This window comes from Coregonus clupeaformis, chromosome 40 (assembly GCF_020615455.1).
Source record: "Coregonus clupeaformis isolate EN_2021a chromosome 40, ASM2061545v1, whole genome shotgun sequence".
NCBI lineage: Eukaryota > Metazoa > Chordata > Actinopteri > Salmoniformes > Salmonidae > Coregonus > Coregonus clupeaformis.
Window position 1 is genome coordinate 19,844,349 of NC_059231.1, and position 17,022 is coordinate 19,861,370.

A 17,022-nucleotide genomic window follows, 5' to 3' on the forward strand; every position below is an offset into this window, starting at 1 on the left:
TTGAGGAAATCTTAGAGACTTCAACTTTTTGTTAGGGCACATAGTTTAGTTTCAGGTTTAACAGGGTATTCGTTTCATGCGAAACTTTCTCCTTTAAACATTTCAATTTCCATTTGTTTGAATTAATATTGTCATAAATAACAATTCATACATTTTCCATAACCGTTAAATTCGGCTATATACATTATGTACATGTCACAGAAAAAATGGATCAAAATCCTAAGTCATAATTATCAATATGGCACATTTTATAACAACTTTAGACTTTAGTCTAGTTTGGCATAAATTAATGTCATGTTTGGTATTAAAATAGTTCATGTTTACAATAACAGAAATCCAGGTCTTTATCAAGTAAGATTATTTTTTTGTTAAATTAATAAATTAAAAGCATTGAAGTAGGAAAGGGAGGGACATAAATATATTGACTGTTTTTGTTGTGATCGAATGCTTAGTTACTGTTGCAGTGTCAGATCCAAAGAGATATTGTACAGTTTGAGGGTGTACACTCCAGCATCCTCCTCTTTCACACTGAGTGATGATGAGTGTAGTGAGGTCCTCTAAGGTCTCGGCGTGGAACCTACCGCCATGCTCCTCACCAGGCAGAGTTCTTCCACTGAGACCATTCGATGTTAGGTGTGGGCTCTCCTGAGGCACAAGCTACGGTGAGAACCTTCCCAAGTTCAATGGTTATGTCCACTCTGGGAGAGCTTCAATTCTTGGTGCACCTGTTGCACCTGTTAGAAAACACAAAAAAAATGCTTGAACAACTACACTACTACAAATATGGGTAATATTTTACTTAAAGGGAGCAATCTGAAGTTAGAGCAAAATTAAAATGTTCCCATGTTTGATAAAAGCTGAGGATTGAAAAATGTAACCACTCTCAAATTCACTTAGAAACGGAGCTATGGATGCAAGGACTGACCATCCATGATATCAAAATTATAATTTAACCACATTTTGAGGCTATATAGTGCTTGCTTACATTTACTTTGTTTAAAACATTGAGTAAAACAAGTTTATATTTGATTCTGGTAGAGTCACGACAGTTGAACTAAGCTCATGAGGCATTTCTAAGTTATATTCTTCAGAATCAATGGGTACATATAATTAATTTATAACTCCAAAACTGGATGTAGCAGCTGCAGGTTGCTCCTTTAAAACACAAGCCATATTGCACTATGATGCGGCTATAATGCATTGTAAGACTTGTATGTCTTAAGCATGGTGAAATCTTTCCACCTAGCATACCCTGTGCAATGGATCTCATGGAGGACCACTCCAGGTGGGAGTGACTCTCATTTCAGTCATACTGCTGGAGCTCATGGCATGGGAAGATGTCATACTGGAAGACATACTAGATAGAGACATGGTTTCCATCTGCATTTCTGTAGCCATGGCAGCCATGCTAGACATACTAGCCATGGAGCTGCTGAAAGAGGTCTCTGATCACATGAGAAGCCATGGGCTGATTGGGAAGAGAGAAGCTTTCCTGCATGCTACTAAGAGCAGCCTCTCCCCCATCATCATCATCTGAGCTCCTCACGTGGATTTCTTTCTTAACAACCTGTTCTGAACTTGTATAGGGAAGCCACTTAGCCATAGATGCCTCTTTTTGTGACTCGTTATTGCTTGTTTGGTTTTTCACTGAAATAGAAGAAAAAAATTAGACAAGGAACCATTAGAAAACATGTCATGTACAAGCTTGTAAAGAGTTGGTACAGGATTGAGTTTAATCAAAATACTTTTTTATGGCAGAACGTACCTTTCATGGCCATATGTTGCTGCACATAAGCTGTAACTTGAGTGTAGATGGATATGGAACACTTGGGCGCGCCGAATGAGAATGGAGACTTAGCAGAGACTCCTCCTTCTGCGATGAGCTCACAAGAGTAATTCTCCCTGGTCCTTCTCAGAGAGGTCATTGATAATGGGGGAACAATGTCCATCCACAGACATGTGTGGAACTCATAGTGACTGCTCTGTGTCAGTTTCCTCTATTCTGTACCACACAACTCTCTCTCACGCTGCTTTCAGATAGACAGGCCATTTCTCACTTTGTCTTCTGAGGCTTGGCTGTGAGTTGGTGGACAATCTTTGGAGCTTTAGGAGTTGGGGATTTCACAGTTAGTGGAGATTTTATTCTCTTAGGTGAAGTGATTGGTTCAGGAGACTTGACTTGGGGAGTGACTTCACTCCCCTTTGGTTTTCCAGGAGATTTTGACTTGGGGAGGTGACCTCACTCCCTTTGGTTCAGGAGACTTGGCTGGGGAGGGGACTTCTTTACCCCTTGAGCCCGAGACAACTGGTTCAGGAGACTTGACTCTGGGGTGATTTTACTCGCTTTAGCAACATGAATTTGCTCCGGAGACTTGACTGGGACTTGGGACTTCACCCTTGGAGGCCAGACAACTGGTTCAGGAGACTTTGACTCCGGGAGGTGATTTTACTCGCTTTGGCAGCATGATTTGCTCCGGAGACTTGACTGGGGAGGGGACTTCACCCCTTGGAGGTGTTACCAACTGGTTCAGGAACTTACCTCGGGGTGATTTACTCCCTTTGGCGGGCATGACTTAGCTCAGGAGACTTGACTGGGGAGGGGACTTCACCCTTGGGGCGTAGTAATTGGTTCAGGAGACTTGATTGATGGGGTTGGCGACTTCACATAGCGGGTGACATGTGATTGGTTCAGGAGACTTGATTGATGGGGTTGGGGTTGGGGGAACACTGGAAGGTGGAGGCTACTCGTTCAGGGAGACCTGAATCCAGGCTCTGGTGAAGTCCACTGAGACAACAACCTCCTCTTCAACAATTGCTCTTGAAAATGGTCAGGCCCTAACAGTCTCTTTGTCTGCCTTCACAGCATTTCTCAGCCACCAGTGGGTAGCTGCCTCAGAAGATTGGACAAGAAATTTCAAGCGTAGACTTGGCTTGCCGCGTGGTAGACACCATAAGGCTGGTGAGAGGATACAATGACTTGTCCTTCATGCATCCATGTAACACTTGGTGCTGGTTACGCCCATCAATGTCGCAAGTGAATCGAGCAGTCTCTCCCTCGTTAGCTGTTACAGACTGTGGTTGAGTTATTATTCTGGCTGCCAGAGTCGACTTGACTTTATGAACAGTCACTTGCTCAACCATTCTGATCCCTCTATAGCCCTCATTTTTTGTTTCCAGATGAAAGCATATGTTTCTGATGATGCATATCTTTCAGACAATGCATGTTTTCACCCGACCGTCTTTCAGTCAATCCAAACTTTTCCAGATGATGCTGATGATAAGGATGCTGCAGATGATAGGTATTCCAGTTGAGTACATACTTAGCGGATGCAGCATATTTTCAGATACAGATACAAATCGTTCAGATCGTATCATATCTGTCATATGTTTCACGTGTTTCCAGTTAGCTTTGATTTTACTTTTCCTTCACCTCCCATGTGTGTTGCTGAGGAGGAAGCTGCCTTGAAGGATGATATGTGGTAATGGTCTGTCTTTGTGATTTCAGGAACAAATGGTTGTGGAGCCTCCTCATCTTTCGTGATGTATATGTCCGGAGAATTCACCTCCAGAAATATCGAGGATACCGTAGTAGGACAGCTTCTCCTTTGGTTTGAGCAAACAACTACGGTGCGTGCCACTGTCCTCTGCCTGACAATCACGGATCTGTATAGACCAGCACTCCACTCGTGTTTGTGAGCGGAACTTCTCACTTTGTTGAATCAGTTGTCCGTTGTGGAACCACTGGATCTCAGCCTCAGGCTTCGCTTGGACATTCAGAGTGAACTTTGTTTCTGACCACATGGGACGCGATGGGAACGCATTCTCACGGGTCACACGTGGGGGCGTGATCGAGGCTGAAGGGTGTTTGGGTCACCGTCTGGTACTTGCGCTCAGATTTCAATGCAGCCTTTCTTGACTCGTATCTGGACATGATGTCGAATCTGGCTGACCTCTCAAATCTTGAGGATGAGCGGGAGGATCTCTCAGCTGAAGCTGGGGGGCTGGGGGGAGTGTGGATGCGTCTCTCAGGGGGTGGGTGATCTCCTTTCAACAATCTCCTCTGGCTCCAGAGGACATGGGCGAGGAGCTCTTATCAGCTCAGAAACAGGGCGCATCAGCTCAATGTATGTAGAGACAGTGATCTTCTCCTCCTCAAGAACTGGAAACTTGCTGTTCTCTTGACCTTGTGCTCGGTTACTTGGGATACTTCTCTTCTTGCAACATGTTTCTTTGCTTCATGACGCCAGAGCAGACAGCTCGAACCGCCAGGCTGCCTTGTGGGGGAGGCAGAGAAGCCAAGTTCAATCTCCTCGTCAAGTTGGAGCCTTTCCTGCTCAGTTTTTTTCATTGAGAGGTAATCATCAATGGGCTGCAGAAGCTCTTCATCACTCATATCACCCAGGGGAGCGTCTTCTTGACCTGAAGGATGCCTCGGATCCAGGGAGAAGGTGACCGTCTTGCTGGTCTTACTGTTTCCAAGTCATCTTGTGTGAGCTTTGGAATACGCCATCTTGGCCCTATACTGGTCAGTAATTCTAGGGAAGGGGCATGACATAGAATTGCTCCCACCTTGAGAGACGAATGCGTTTCTGTCTCTTCTGTACAATCTTCAACATCCGCTCAGGCATTTCATACTGATCTCTGAGTTTCTTGTACCACTTCATGTCAGACAAAGGTACAAAGTGTTTAATCAACAGGTCTTCATCCAGAGCACTTGCATCATGGACACGTGGCTCAGGAATTTTATATGGCATACGAAGTTTCCTTTCCTCAATCTTTATGAATGGTTTTTTCTTCTGTGATATCAAATTCACCCTCGCAGTGTTTGGTGCTCACTCCTGGCTTGTATATGTCTGCAGCGTGTTTCAAAGCTTCTTGAGCCGCTGGGTTGAATCCAGTAACTTCAGTGGTGGAAAGGCTTTGTGCCATTTTCAGTGTCTTGTCAATTTGTTGTTGAACGTACTTCTGTTGTTCCGCCTCACTCTTATATTCTCTTCTTTTATATGTAATGCGGTCCACCTTCAGTGTGGCCTGGCAACTCACTGATCAACACAGTTTGTTGCGGTAACTTTGTAAAGACCTGAATCCTCAACAAGAGTTTCTCTGACATGCAGAACGTGATAGTCTACATCCTCTTGGACAACTGCAATTTGTTGGTTGAATTCCAATGGCCTGCCATCCTTCTCCCACTTCAGGGTTGGTGCAGGTGTTCCCGAGACCCTCAAGTCAAAACGGACACTATGGCCCTCTACACACTCCCACATTAGCCAAAAGCCGTTTGAACATTGGCCTCATGGTGTCTTCACTAACAGGGTGAGGTGTCACTGTAAGTTGTGCTGTGCAACTGTCTTCACCAAACTTGTTGTGGGCCATAACAGTATATTCAGCATCGTCATCAAGGTCAAGATTGTGAATCATCAATTGATAAAGACCCTTGTCACTAATGAAAGTGTACTTCTTATCATCTCGTTTGATTTTCTGTCCAGCCTTCAACCATGTTACTGTGGGCTCTGGATGCACTGTTATGGTTACACCGAAAACGAACATCTTCACCGATGTAAGCAGTGCGGTTGTACAGAGGCAGAGTGAACTCTGGTGGCCTTTGCATAAGTCTTTGCTTATCAAGCTTTCTCTTCTTTGTGAGTGAGCGTCCAATGAAGTGTTCACGATAGCATCTCACAGTTTCGACAAAGAGTTCTCCATAGGTGCTATCTTCACCGTCTGACTGACGACTTTGCATCTGTAGACACCATCATCAGATGTTTCAATTTCCTTGACGTAGATGCTAGCAACTCCATTGACGTAGCTGATTTCATATTTGTGACTTGCTGTTAACTGGCGGGTGCCAAAGTACCAAATTGCTTTTGTGGTTTCGTCGTAGTTTTCAATGTTGCAAAACAAATCTGACATGCCCACCTTCCTCTCTGAAGATCCATGCATGACTGGACCGGCTCTCAGACCTTCTACAGGGTGTGCAATCTTGACTTTGCCAACTGCATAACCTCTGTAACTTCTGAATCCACCACCAAAAGCAACACGAGCTGCTGAGACGATTGTCTCTCTGTCTTTCTTCACCAACGTCTGGTAGTATCTTCTGTGTCTCAATGTTTTTATAGTTTTTGTGCTGAGGTGCTCCAGCTTCAACCTAAGCCAAGGATGTTCCAAAGCTTCATGAGCAGTCATACGTTTCTTCAGGTCTTTACACAGAAGTCTGTCACAAGGAAGTCCACTACCTTCGATGCTGGTCTCTTTGAAGGCCTCACTGTCGAAAATGTACTCTACATTTGATATATTTTCAATCATTTTCGTGGTTGATTCTGCTGCGAAGGGGTTAAGTCCACTGAGGAGCACATATGTTAGACACCAACTGACCACATGTCAGTTGCAGTGCTGACAAGACCATGGCGGTGGACTTCAGGTCCACAGTACTCTGGTGCAGTGAAATTGAGTCTGATATTTTCTCCAGGAGTCAGTAATCTAGCCTGGCCCATTTCAATAATTTTGATGTTTGTGCTCTTTCTTGTGGTGTAGGACAATGTTGTCAGGTTTGATTTCAAAATGAGCATAGTTGAGATTGTGCAAGAACTTCAGAGCTGAGCATACCTGTCTCAGGTACCTAACAATCTCCAGTTCTGAGAGCTCAAAGTTGCCTGTACCAAGTCGTTCAAAGATGTCCACGCCTGAGATGAACTCGTAGATCAAGACCATTCTTCCAAACTGTCAAATGACTCGTGTAGGGACATGAAGTTCTTGTGTTTAGCAAGATTGAGTGTCTCAATTTCCCTAGCAACCAGCTCCTGATCGGTACCTTTAATCTTGATAAACTTGGCCATGAATGTCTTCTTGGACTTGTTTTCAACACAGCGATGAACAACGCCTAAACGTTCCGGCACGTGCCAGCTCTTCAGATATTGTGTACTGGGCAGCCACCATCTTGATCTTTGATGAATGTGGAGCCTCTTCTTTGGTGATTTCTCTAGCTTCATCAACTTCTTCATCGTAGTTTCTGATAACAGATTTATCTCTATTGTTGTAACAGGCTCAGTTGGTTCAGAATGATCACTCAGACCAAACTGGTTCTCCGCAATGACACGGAACTGGTACTTTGTCTTGCCAAACAGAGCGATCATCGTGTATTTAGGCTCGTTGGTTTGGCCAGGCGGATCCACCTGTCACCTGATGTGGGGCACTTCTGGATAATGTAGTTGATGATAGGGCTTCCGCCATCTTTTTCAAGAGGAGTCCAGGTTAGAGTGATGGAATCTCTAGTGATTTCACTGACTTTAATGCCCTTAGGAGGATCTGGTACATCTGCCACGGCAACTTCAATGGTCTGTTTGTCAACTCCGAATCTGATTCTTGGCAGTGATTACATAGTAACCTGTATCCTTCTTCTGAACTCCTTTAGGAAAGACGAATGAAGTAAATGATCTTGTGACAATCACTTGAGTGTGTGCAGATGATCCCATGATCTCTGGTCCCTTCTGCCATTGGATTTGAGGGTCGGGTTTGCCACTGATTGGAATCTTAATGGTAACCACTTCACCCTTGACAGCATGGACTGCCCCCATGCCTTGCAGTTCTAGAGGTAGGTGGATCTTGGCAGGAACTGGAGTAGACAGAGAATAAAGAATATACATTATTTGAGCCTATCAATATGTAACAAATGCTAATAAAATGCAAACTGACCTACAGTTATTTTGAAATGTAAGGGGAATTCAATTTTTTTTTTTTTATATATGTATGTTCAACACAACATTTTCTCTTAAAATACTTATCAACAGCCTATCAAAAATGTTTACCTTCAACAGTCAGATTAACTGTTGTAGAGATGGATCCTCCTTGGTTTGTTGCCCTGACTTGATAGACACCCGTGTCACTGTCCTCGGCATTAGCAAGAATAAGTTGGTAATAGCCTCCTTTGAATTCTTGCGATTTGATTTTGATTCCATCTGAAACAATTTCTTTTCCATTCTTGTACCATTTCACGGCAGGGATGGGATGTCCAACAATTTTGGTGACAAATGTAGCATTGGATTTAAACTTCACAATCATGTCTGGTCTCATTTCTTCTCTGAAGACAGGAGGTTTCATTGTGAGACCTGATTTGGGAATGATGGCCTCTGACACCTCACTCCAATCACTCTCACCACCCATGTTTTCACATTTCACACGGAACTCATACTCAAAGCCCTCAAGAAGGCCTTTTACAGCAAAATGTGTCTCGTGGATTTGATTGGATGTACAAGCGATCCATTTGTTCTGTTTCTTCTCTCGTTTATCCAGGAAATAGTTCTTTATCTTGGCACCTCCATCGTCTTTTGGTGGTTTCCAGAACACAAGACAAGAATCCTTGGTCACTTCTGTGACAACAGGCTGCATGGGAATTCCAGGTTTTTCTGAGGAACAGACGATGAGATCGATCTTATACAAGTGCATTATTATCTTAATCGTTACAGTACACATGATCTATTTGATATATTTATCACTGTCAGCTAGCATACATACCGAATGGACTCTTGATAATGAGAACACTTGGAACCTCAAGTGCCTCACTGACTCCATATTGGTTCTGAGCAGAAACACGGAAATAGTATCCAGCATTTTCAATCAGATTTGGAATCCTGCAAGTGTTTCCTGAGACTGACGATGACACCAGATTCCACTGCTCGCCTTCCTTTGCTTCTCGTTTCTCCACAATGTAGTTGGTGATCATTGATCCACCGTCATCCTTCGGTGGTTTCCAGCTGATGATCACTGCGCTCTTCAACACAGCATCAACAACAATAGGCCCCTCAGGTTTGGTAGGTTTATCTGAAAACAAAGCAAAAAACAACTACATTTAGATAACAAGTCCTCTGTTGGTCATGCAAAAAATAGGTTCAGTTTATAAAATAAGTAATGATATTATCGCAATAATAGTTGGGGAAAAAACTGTTACCTTGAATTTCAACCTTGAGTGTGGTTTCAACCGTTCCAAATTTGTTGGTCAATTGCACCTTGTATCTTCCGGCGTTTGTCTTGCGCTGTACATTCCTTATAACCAGATGAGTGTAACTCTCAGTGTTTTCAATGATCACATTTTCAGACGCGTTGAGAGGCTTCTTTGCATAGAACCACATGATTTGTGGAATTGGACGGCCAATGTAGACAACATGGAGACGAAGACTTGTTCCACACCCTGCAGTGTATTTCTCCTTCAATGGGAATCCAGGGTGGAAAGCAGGTGCAGCCTGCAAGCGCAGCTTGCCGCTGGACTCTGTTTCACCGGCTTCATTAACGGCTCTGCAAGTGTACATGCCCTCATCTTCCTGTTCATCTGTGGCCACTGTCAGTGAATGGTTACGACCATCAGAACTCATCTTGTACTTGCGGCTCTGGATCAGCTCTTTGCCATATCTGTACCATCTGATTTCAGGAAGGGGACGTCCAATAATCTGGCATGTCAGAGTTCCTGATTCGCCAAGTTTTGTGATGACATCTGCCATGTCTTCCTTGAGACTAGGAGCCTCTCCCACTGTTGAAATATAATCAGAGAATGATGCATTGTGATGATGTTTATAATGTAAGGCACTTACAGTATCTTATGATAATTGACAATTAAAATATTACACCAACGTACAGCTCAGTTTAGTCTTGATGCCCATGGCGGTCCTGCGAGGTCTACTCAGTCCAGTTTCATTTTCTGCAAGGATTCTGAACTCGTACTCTGTAGCCTCCATCAGACCACCCATTGTGAATTGTCTGTCCTTGGAACGCTCCTTGTTGCATTTCTTCCAGGCACTTTCTCCTGCCTGTCTGAACTCAATCCAGTAACCCAGGATCTCTTTGCCACCATCACATTCTGGGCGCAGCCAGTGAATGGTGATACAGTCTTTGCAACGGAGATGATATCAATCTCACCTGGTTGACCGGGTTTGTCTATTCAAAGAGAGAAAGAGAGGGAACAATTAAATTGCAATCATTCATCTTTTTAAAGTATTGTATTATTTCTATTATATACTTACCAAATGGATCTTTGCATATAACATTTTCAGATACTGGTCCAGGTTCACTCTGACCAATGTCGTTTTGTGCCACGACACGGAACAGGTATTCAGCATCAGGGATGAGTCCAGTGAGAGTGTACATTGTAGTGGTGATGTGTGTCTTGTTGTGACGCACCCACTTCTCTGTGGACACCTCTCTCCTCTCAACGTAGTATCCTGTAATGCGGGCGCCACCGTCATCCTTTGGTCTGCCCCAAGATAGAGCAACAGTGCTCTTTGTGACATCCATAACTTCTGGTGGGTTGATTGGAGGTTCTGGAGGAGCTGTTGTATACAAAAGTAAATTGCATAATTGTAAATAGAAGTGAGGAGTGATAACTAACACAATAACACATTTCACATTTGCAGAAAAATTATTTAAAAAACTTACACAGGGGTGTCTTTGGAGTGACACATTCATCTGATTTGAGAGATCTGCTCACACCAAATTTGTTTTCGGCAGTGATCTTGAAGTGGTATTCAACATTCTCCTTCAGTCCCTTGACCACCAGAGCTGTGTCCACCACTCTTGAGTCCACAGTGTACCATGCTACCTTTGATACTTCTCGCCTTTCAACGATGTAACCCAGGATATCAGAGCCACCGTCTTGAGAGGGGAGGTCTCCAGCTGACTCTTACGGAGCGAGCCTGGATATCATCAAACTCGAGGACCTTCAGGTGCGTCTGGACGTCCAATCACTTTAACATTGATGTAGACAGCCTTCCTGCCACATTTGTTCTCCAGCACCAGGTCATATGTTCCTGTGTCATCTCTGTGGGCTTCTTTGATCACAAGTTCAGTGATATCATCATTGGTGGCGATCATAGCTCGGTGAGAGACATCTCGGCCTTCCTTTGTCCATTTGCAGATAGGGACTGGTTTACCCTTGATTGGCACAGACAGCCTGATGACTCCTCCCTGTCTGACCACATAGCCTTCCTCGTATTTGGGGTCCAGTTCGTAATCGGGATAGTCTGAAATGAAGCATACAGACATCGTTAGGTTAGTTCACATTTACACAAGCTTCAAAAGCAAAATACAAAATACAGCTCTTCATGGCACTCTAAACACGTTTAATCCCTTACCAAGCATTTCTGTAACCTTGACAATTCCTGGTATCTCGACTGGCTCTCCGGGTCCTCCAGCGTTGCAGGCCATCACACGGAACTTGTACTCAGCTCCCCCTGAGGCATGTGTGTCAGAGTGTATTCACAGATCTTTATGGGTGTTGTGTTGCACATGGTCCATTCCACCTGGTCCACCTTCTGCATCTCAATCAGGTAACCAGTGATGACGGAACCACCCTCTTCCTCAGGAGGACTCCAAGCCAGAGACACAGAAGTCCTGGTGGTGTCTGTAACCATGGGGAACTGTGGTGCGCTAGGAGGCTCTGTTTAGATAAAGACAACAAACAGAATAGTTGTGGTTATGCATACATCTTTGAAAATGGGTGCTAAGTTCCAGGGGAATTGGACCCATAGATCATTGAGTTGAATAACACATTGCAAAATAGTAAAACATAATAATTACATAATTTACTGCCTATTCCAATGTTGGGCACGACAACCAAGGTAGAGGATTACAGATACATACCGATGGGATCCATGGCGATAGCTGGTTTAGATGCCATACTGGGTTTGCTCGAGCCTCTTGAGTTCAGGGCGATCACGCGGAACTCATACTCATTGCCTTCGCACAGACCAGATGATCTGTACCTGGTCATGGTGACTGGGTTCTTAACGATGCTCATCCACCTTTCAGATCTGACCTCTTTGCGCTCAATTATGTATCCAGACACCTGGGACCCTCCATCTTCTTCTGGTGGCTGCCATGTGACGGTCATTCCCTCATGAGTCACATCCAGTACATCAGGTCTGTTTGGTGCACTGGTACGGCTGTGGAGAGATTAGAGATTTCACATTAGTTCAGTTGCGCCCACCATCATCTCTTTCCGTTAACTTCATCAAAACTGGGCCTCCCGAGTGGTGCAGCGGTCTAAGGCACTGCATTGCGGTGCTAGAGGTGTCACTACAGACCCAGGTTCGATCCCAGGCTGTATTGCAGCTGGCCGCACACGGGAGACCCATGAGGCGGCGCTCAATTGGGTTACGGGAGGGTTTGGCGGCGGAATGTCCTTGTCCCATCGCTCTCTAGCGACTCCTTGTGGCGGGCCGGGCACATGCATGCTGATTTCGGTAGCCAGTTGTACGGTGTTTCCTCCAACACATTGGTGTGGCTGGTTAAGTGAGCAGTGTGTCAAGAAGGAGTGTGGCTTGGCAGGGTCGTGTTTCGGAAGACAGCGTGGCTCTCGACCTTCGCCTCTCCCGAGTCCGTACGGGAGTTGCGGTGATGGGACAAGACTGTAACTACCAATTGGATATCACGAAAAAGGGGTTAAAAAAATCGGCCACTTTTCTCACTTCTTTTGTGTTTAAATCATAGTGTATAATACATATTGTCAAAAGGTGGATTGTATGTGTTTTATGATTTATGATGACTTACTCTTGAGACTCTTGCATTCAACAACTTCAGACTGCAAGAATCCTCCAATGCCGAAGCGGTTGGTTGCAGCCACACGGAACACGTATTCAGTTCCCTCAGACAATCTGGTGAACTTGAATGTGGGTCTTGTGACAGATTCGGACACTGGTAGCCATCCGGGGCGGTGAGCGTCACGCTGCTCAACAACATAGCCACTGACGTTGGCACCGCCATCCTTTTCTGGTAGCTCCCCAGCTGACCGTTACCGATGTGGCATCAACGGCATCAACTGTGATTGGTCCAATAGGTATTCCAGGTTTATCTAGATAGAAATAAGCAGACAGTTAGTATTTAGAATTTTGCAATACATGACACAGTAACAAAAATACAAGAACGCACAAACACAAGTATGGAAGCTTACCAAGAACACACACACACTTACCAAGAATAATAACTTTGAGTATCTCTGTTGCAGTTCCTACAGAATTCTTTACTTGAAGAGTGTAGCTACCAGTGTCATCAATGGTTGTCTCACGGACAGTCAGTTTGGTGTATTTTCCATTAGACTCAATCTTAACCCGGTCAAGACTATCCTTCATCTTAGCACCATTGAAGGACCAGCTGCAAACTGGAGCAGGTCGGGCCTTTATAGGAATATTGAGGTCGATTGGTTTCCGGCTGGCACATGGACAATCTTCTGTGGAATGCGGTCAGATCAATATAGGGCGCCACTGTAAAAGGACAGATGTTTATTGAAAATTAGAACATCTCGAAGATGTATCAAACCTTTCATATTTTAAATAGATTAACTCCCATGTGTATAAGATAAGAATCAGAATATAACATACGTAGTTGTTCCTGAATGACCACAGGTCCTGTAATCTCCCTAGGCTCGCTGACTCCTCTGCTGTTTGTAGCTCTGATTCTGAAGAGATAAGTCTCCTTCTCTGTCAGACCAGTGATGGTGTGCTGGGACATGGACTGTTTCACAGTGGCCACTGCACTCCATCTGTCTGATCCAACAATGTTAGCTTCAATGACGTAGCCCGTCAGTCTGCTTCCACCATCGTGAAGAGGTCTCTCCCAGTTCAGGATTGCTGAGGTCTTGCCGATGTCCACAATGTGCAGATCCTGAGGAAGGCTGGGAACTTCACAGACCAACACCGATTCAGGGATTTCACATGGTTCTCCTACACCGTAGATGTTCTCTGGTAACACTCTGAAAAAGTAGTGTACTGATTCCTCCAGGCCAGTGATTCTGAACAAAGTCTTCCTGCATTCTGTTGTAACTGTCTTGTAGGATTTCATTGAAGCTTCACGTTTCTCAATGATGTAGTTGTTCACAGGGGCTCCACCGTCAATACTTGGTACATCCCATGTGATGACGACAGACTCCTTTGTGTAGTCTTTGACTCTAACTGAACCGGGTGGTCCAGGAGTGTCTGGAAAATACAGAAAGGATTAACTGACTGTTCACAGCACAGAGATCATATAATTCACTATTCTTTAAATAATGATATGGTTTACAGATAGTTCTTAATCATTTGACCATCTTATGTATGACAACGTAACCTTATAACATACCATAAACTTTGACGAGAATGGTTGCTGACTTCTTGCCAGATGGATTTTCAGCCTCAATGGTGTATTTGCCAGCATCGTAACGATGGACCTTCTCAACAATCAGCAGAGTGTAACTGTCAGTTGTATCAATGAACCCACGGCTCTGCAGGTCAATGCCAGGTTTCCTCCAGGTCAATACTGGAGCAGGTCTTCCAGTCACATTGACGAACAGCCTCAGGGTGTTACCAGCTCTCAGACACACAGTCTTCTTCAGATCATCAGGAAGCTCAAGATCAGGGATTGCTGTTGGGACCAAAATTACAGCATTTAAAAACATATGTATAAAAACTGTAAGTGTAAAAGGAGTGGCTGGGATTCAACGTAGACATTGGTATAAACGGCAATTATACCAAGTTACCATTTACATAAAAAAATGCTGCCATTGTGAATTATTGACAGTAAAGCATAAGAACAAACTTACAAAGTTTCTCAACAGGCTCAATTTTCACACTTGGTTCGCTGAATTCCCCCAGTGCCATTGCTATTGACTCCTGCGACGCGAAGCTGTACTTCTTGTTGCTTTGAAGTCCAGTGGCAACAAACAAATTGGTCTTCAGAGTCTTCTGAGTGGCCCTGTACCACTGCTCGGTTCCTTCCTCAAGCACCTCCACCACGTAGCCAACAACATCAGCACCACCATCATACATTGGTCTGGTCCATTGCAAGCTAATGCTATGCTTGGTGGAATCTACCACACGTGGAATTGAAGGGGGGCTGGAGTGTCTGGAATAGGTAAAGACAAAATACAGTATGGGTCATTCAACAGCAGTAGTGTTTCAGTGTTTCAAAAGTCAACCATAAGTCAACTTTTAGAAACAAAAACTGTAAGATTATATAGATGGACCTCATCTGTATAAACAAAGGGGTATGGTTACTAAAATCTAAGAGAATGACTGCTTGATCACTTACATGTTGGCTCTCTACAGTAGGCATACTGAGAGGCTTCACTGGGCTGGCTGTTTCCAGCTGTGTTCACGGCTGTAACACGGAACTGGTAATCGCTGCCTTCAGCAGACCAGAGATCTTCAGGCGGATGTCATAGATGGTAAAGGTCTTATTGACCCTGGTCCATCTGGAGCTGCTCTTCTCACGTTTGTCCACCAGGTAATTCTTGATCTCACTTCCACCATCACTCTCAGGTTTCATCCATTCAATGATGACATGCTCTTTTCCTACCAGCCGTGACTTCTGGTGCTCCAGGTTGTGATGGGATAGCTGCAATGAAAAAATAGGAAAATAAATCACGTTTAAAAGGGTTTGCATTTGAATCAGACTAAAATTGTATTGAATCTACTAAAATGAGATGGCCACTGGATGCACAATTACTGTATGCGTTTCTGGCGATGACAGGCTCGGACTCCAAGGGGCACACCAGGTCCGTACTTGTTGACTCCTCTGACACGGAAGACGTACTCGTTGTTCTTGATCAGTTTGGAGCTGACACAGGACAGAGTCTTGCACTCAGTCTCCATGATCACCCAGTTGAGTCTGCTGGTCTCACGCCTATCAACAATGTAATGAGTAACCAGATCTCCACCATCCTCCAGAGGATCTTCCAAGACACAGTGCACTTCTCCTCTGTCACCCTGGTGATTGTGATCTTGTCCTCAGGAGGCCCCTGGTGTATCTGGAAATACAGGGTGAAACATACAAATGTGTTATTATGGTAATAGTCAGTGTAAGAAGACATTTTGTTTCCATGTCATTGCAAGTGTATATGTATATGTAGCGACTTGTGTTCTTACCGAGTACTTTAACGTTGACAGCCACTGTCTTGGTTCCACTGGCGTTCTTCACGGTCAGAACATATCTTCCAGTGTCGTTTCTGTTGCAGGACTTGATGATGGCCATGGCTCTTGAACTGGTGTATGTCAGGGAGTATTTCTCCCCCAGCTCCAGCACCTTGTCACCCTTGGCCCACCATACTATGGGTTCGGGTTTACCACCAACTACACCATCAAGGACCAGGTCTGACCCAGCCCGGATAGTGACGTGCTCTCCAACAAGAGAGCTGTCAAGTTCAGCCTTGGGAGGAGCTATAGACAAAATAAAATATAAATCATAAAAAATAAATGATTTGTCTTCTTTTCCCATGTGGTGAAATACCTATGCGTAAACGTAACAGTAACTTAACAGTATCTAACAGTAACTTACTGTATTCATCCTTGCAGGTGATCGGTCCTGTTGTTTCAGATGGTGCACTGTGAACTCCGGCTCCATTTCTGGCAATGACACGGAATTCAAAGATTTCTCCTTCACCTAGTCCTCTGACTGTGAAGTGAGTCTCCGTGATGGTGGTGTAGTTACACTTCAACCAGCGGGCATCATCCCACTCATCATCACTCCATGGCTTGCGTTCCCACGACGTATCCAACAATCTTGCTGCCACCATCATTGAATGGTATACCCCATGCAATAGTTACTGAGGACCTTGTGACATCAGTCACCTCTGGTTTACCAGGAGGATCTACATGGAAACATAATAAGAATGTACAATCAGCAGAAAGGTCAAATGTCAACATGGAACAAAGAGAGAGACAAAATATTTAGAAAATGGCCTTAGAATGTTGCACTTACCGACTGGGTTCAAAGCCACTACTGGTCTTGAAGCCTCACTGGCTTTGCTGAGACCAGCAATATTCATAGCATAAACTCTGAACTGGTACTCCAGGCCCTCAATGAGACTGGAGACTTTGTATTGGGTATCCAGGCATGGGAGCTTGTTCTCCTGACCCAAAGAATGGTGTTTCTCTCCTTCTTCTCTATCCAGTATCCAGTCACCTTGCTGCCGCCATCAGCATATGGCAGATCCCACTTGATCCCAATAGCAGTAGCAGATACTGACACCACATCTGGGCGAGTTGGTGGACTTGGTGGAACTGATATTCA

At 44.5% G+C, this 17,022-nt stretch overlaps 1 protein-coding gene and 1 pseudogene across 1 annotated transcript in view; both read right to left on the reverse strand.

The window, feature by feature from the left end:
• LOC121554922 (DNA-binding protein SATB2-like) overlaps nucleotides 1–2,570 on the reverse strand; it is a 102,010-nt gene extending 99,440 nt beyond the window's left edge. Inside the window, exons 1-3 of the mRNA XM_045212029.1 lie at nucleotides 2,540–2,570; nucleotides 2,058–2,103; nucleotides 1,766–1,908 (exon numbers count right to left, since the gene is read on the reverse strand). Of these exons, the coding sequence (XP_045067964.1) occupies nucleotides 1,766–1,908; nucleotides 2,058–2,103; nucleotides 2,540–2,570 (220 nt within the window). The remainder of the gene's footprint in view (nucleotides 1–1,765; nucleotides 1,909–2,057; nucleotides 2,104–2,539) is intronic.
• Nucleotides 2,571–3,389: 819 nt separating this feature from the next.
• Nucleotides 3,390–17,022, reverse strand: part of LOC121554847 — a 198,640-nt pseudogene continuing 185,007 nt past the window's right edge.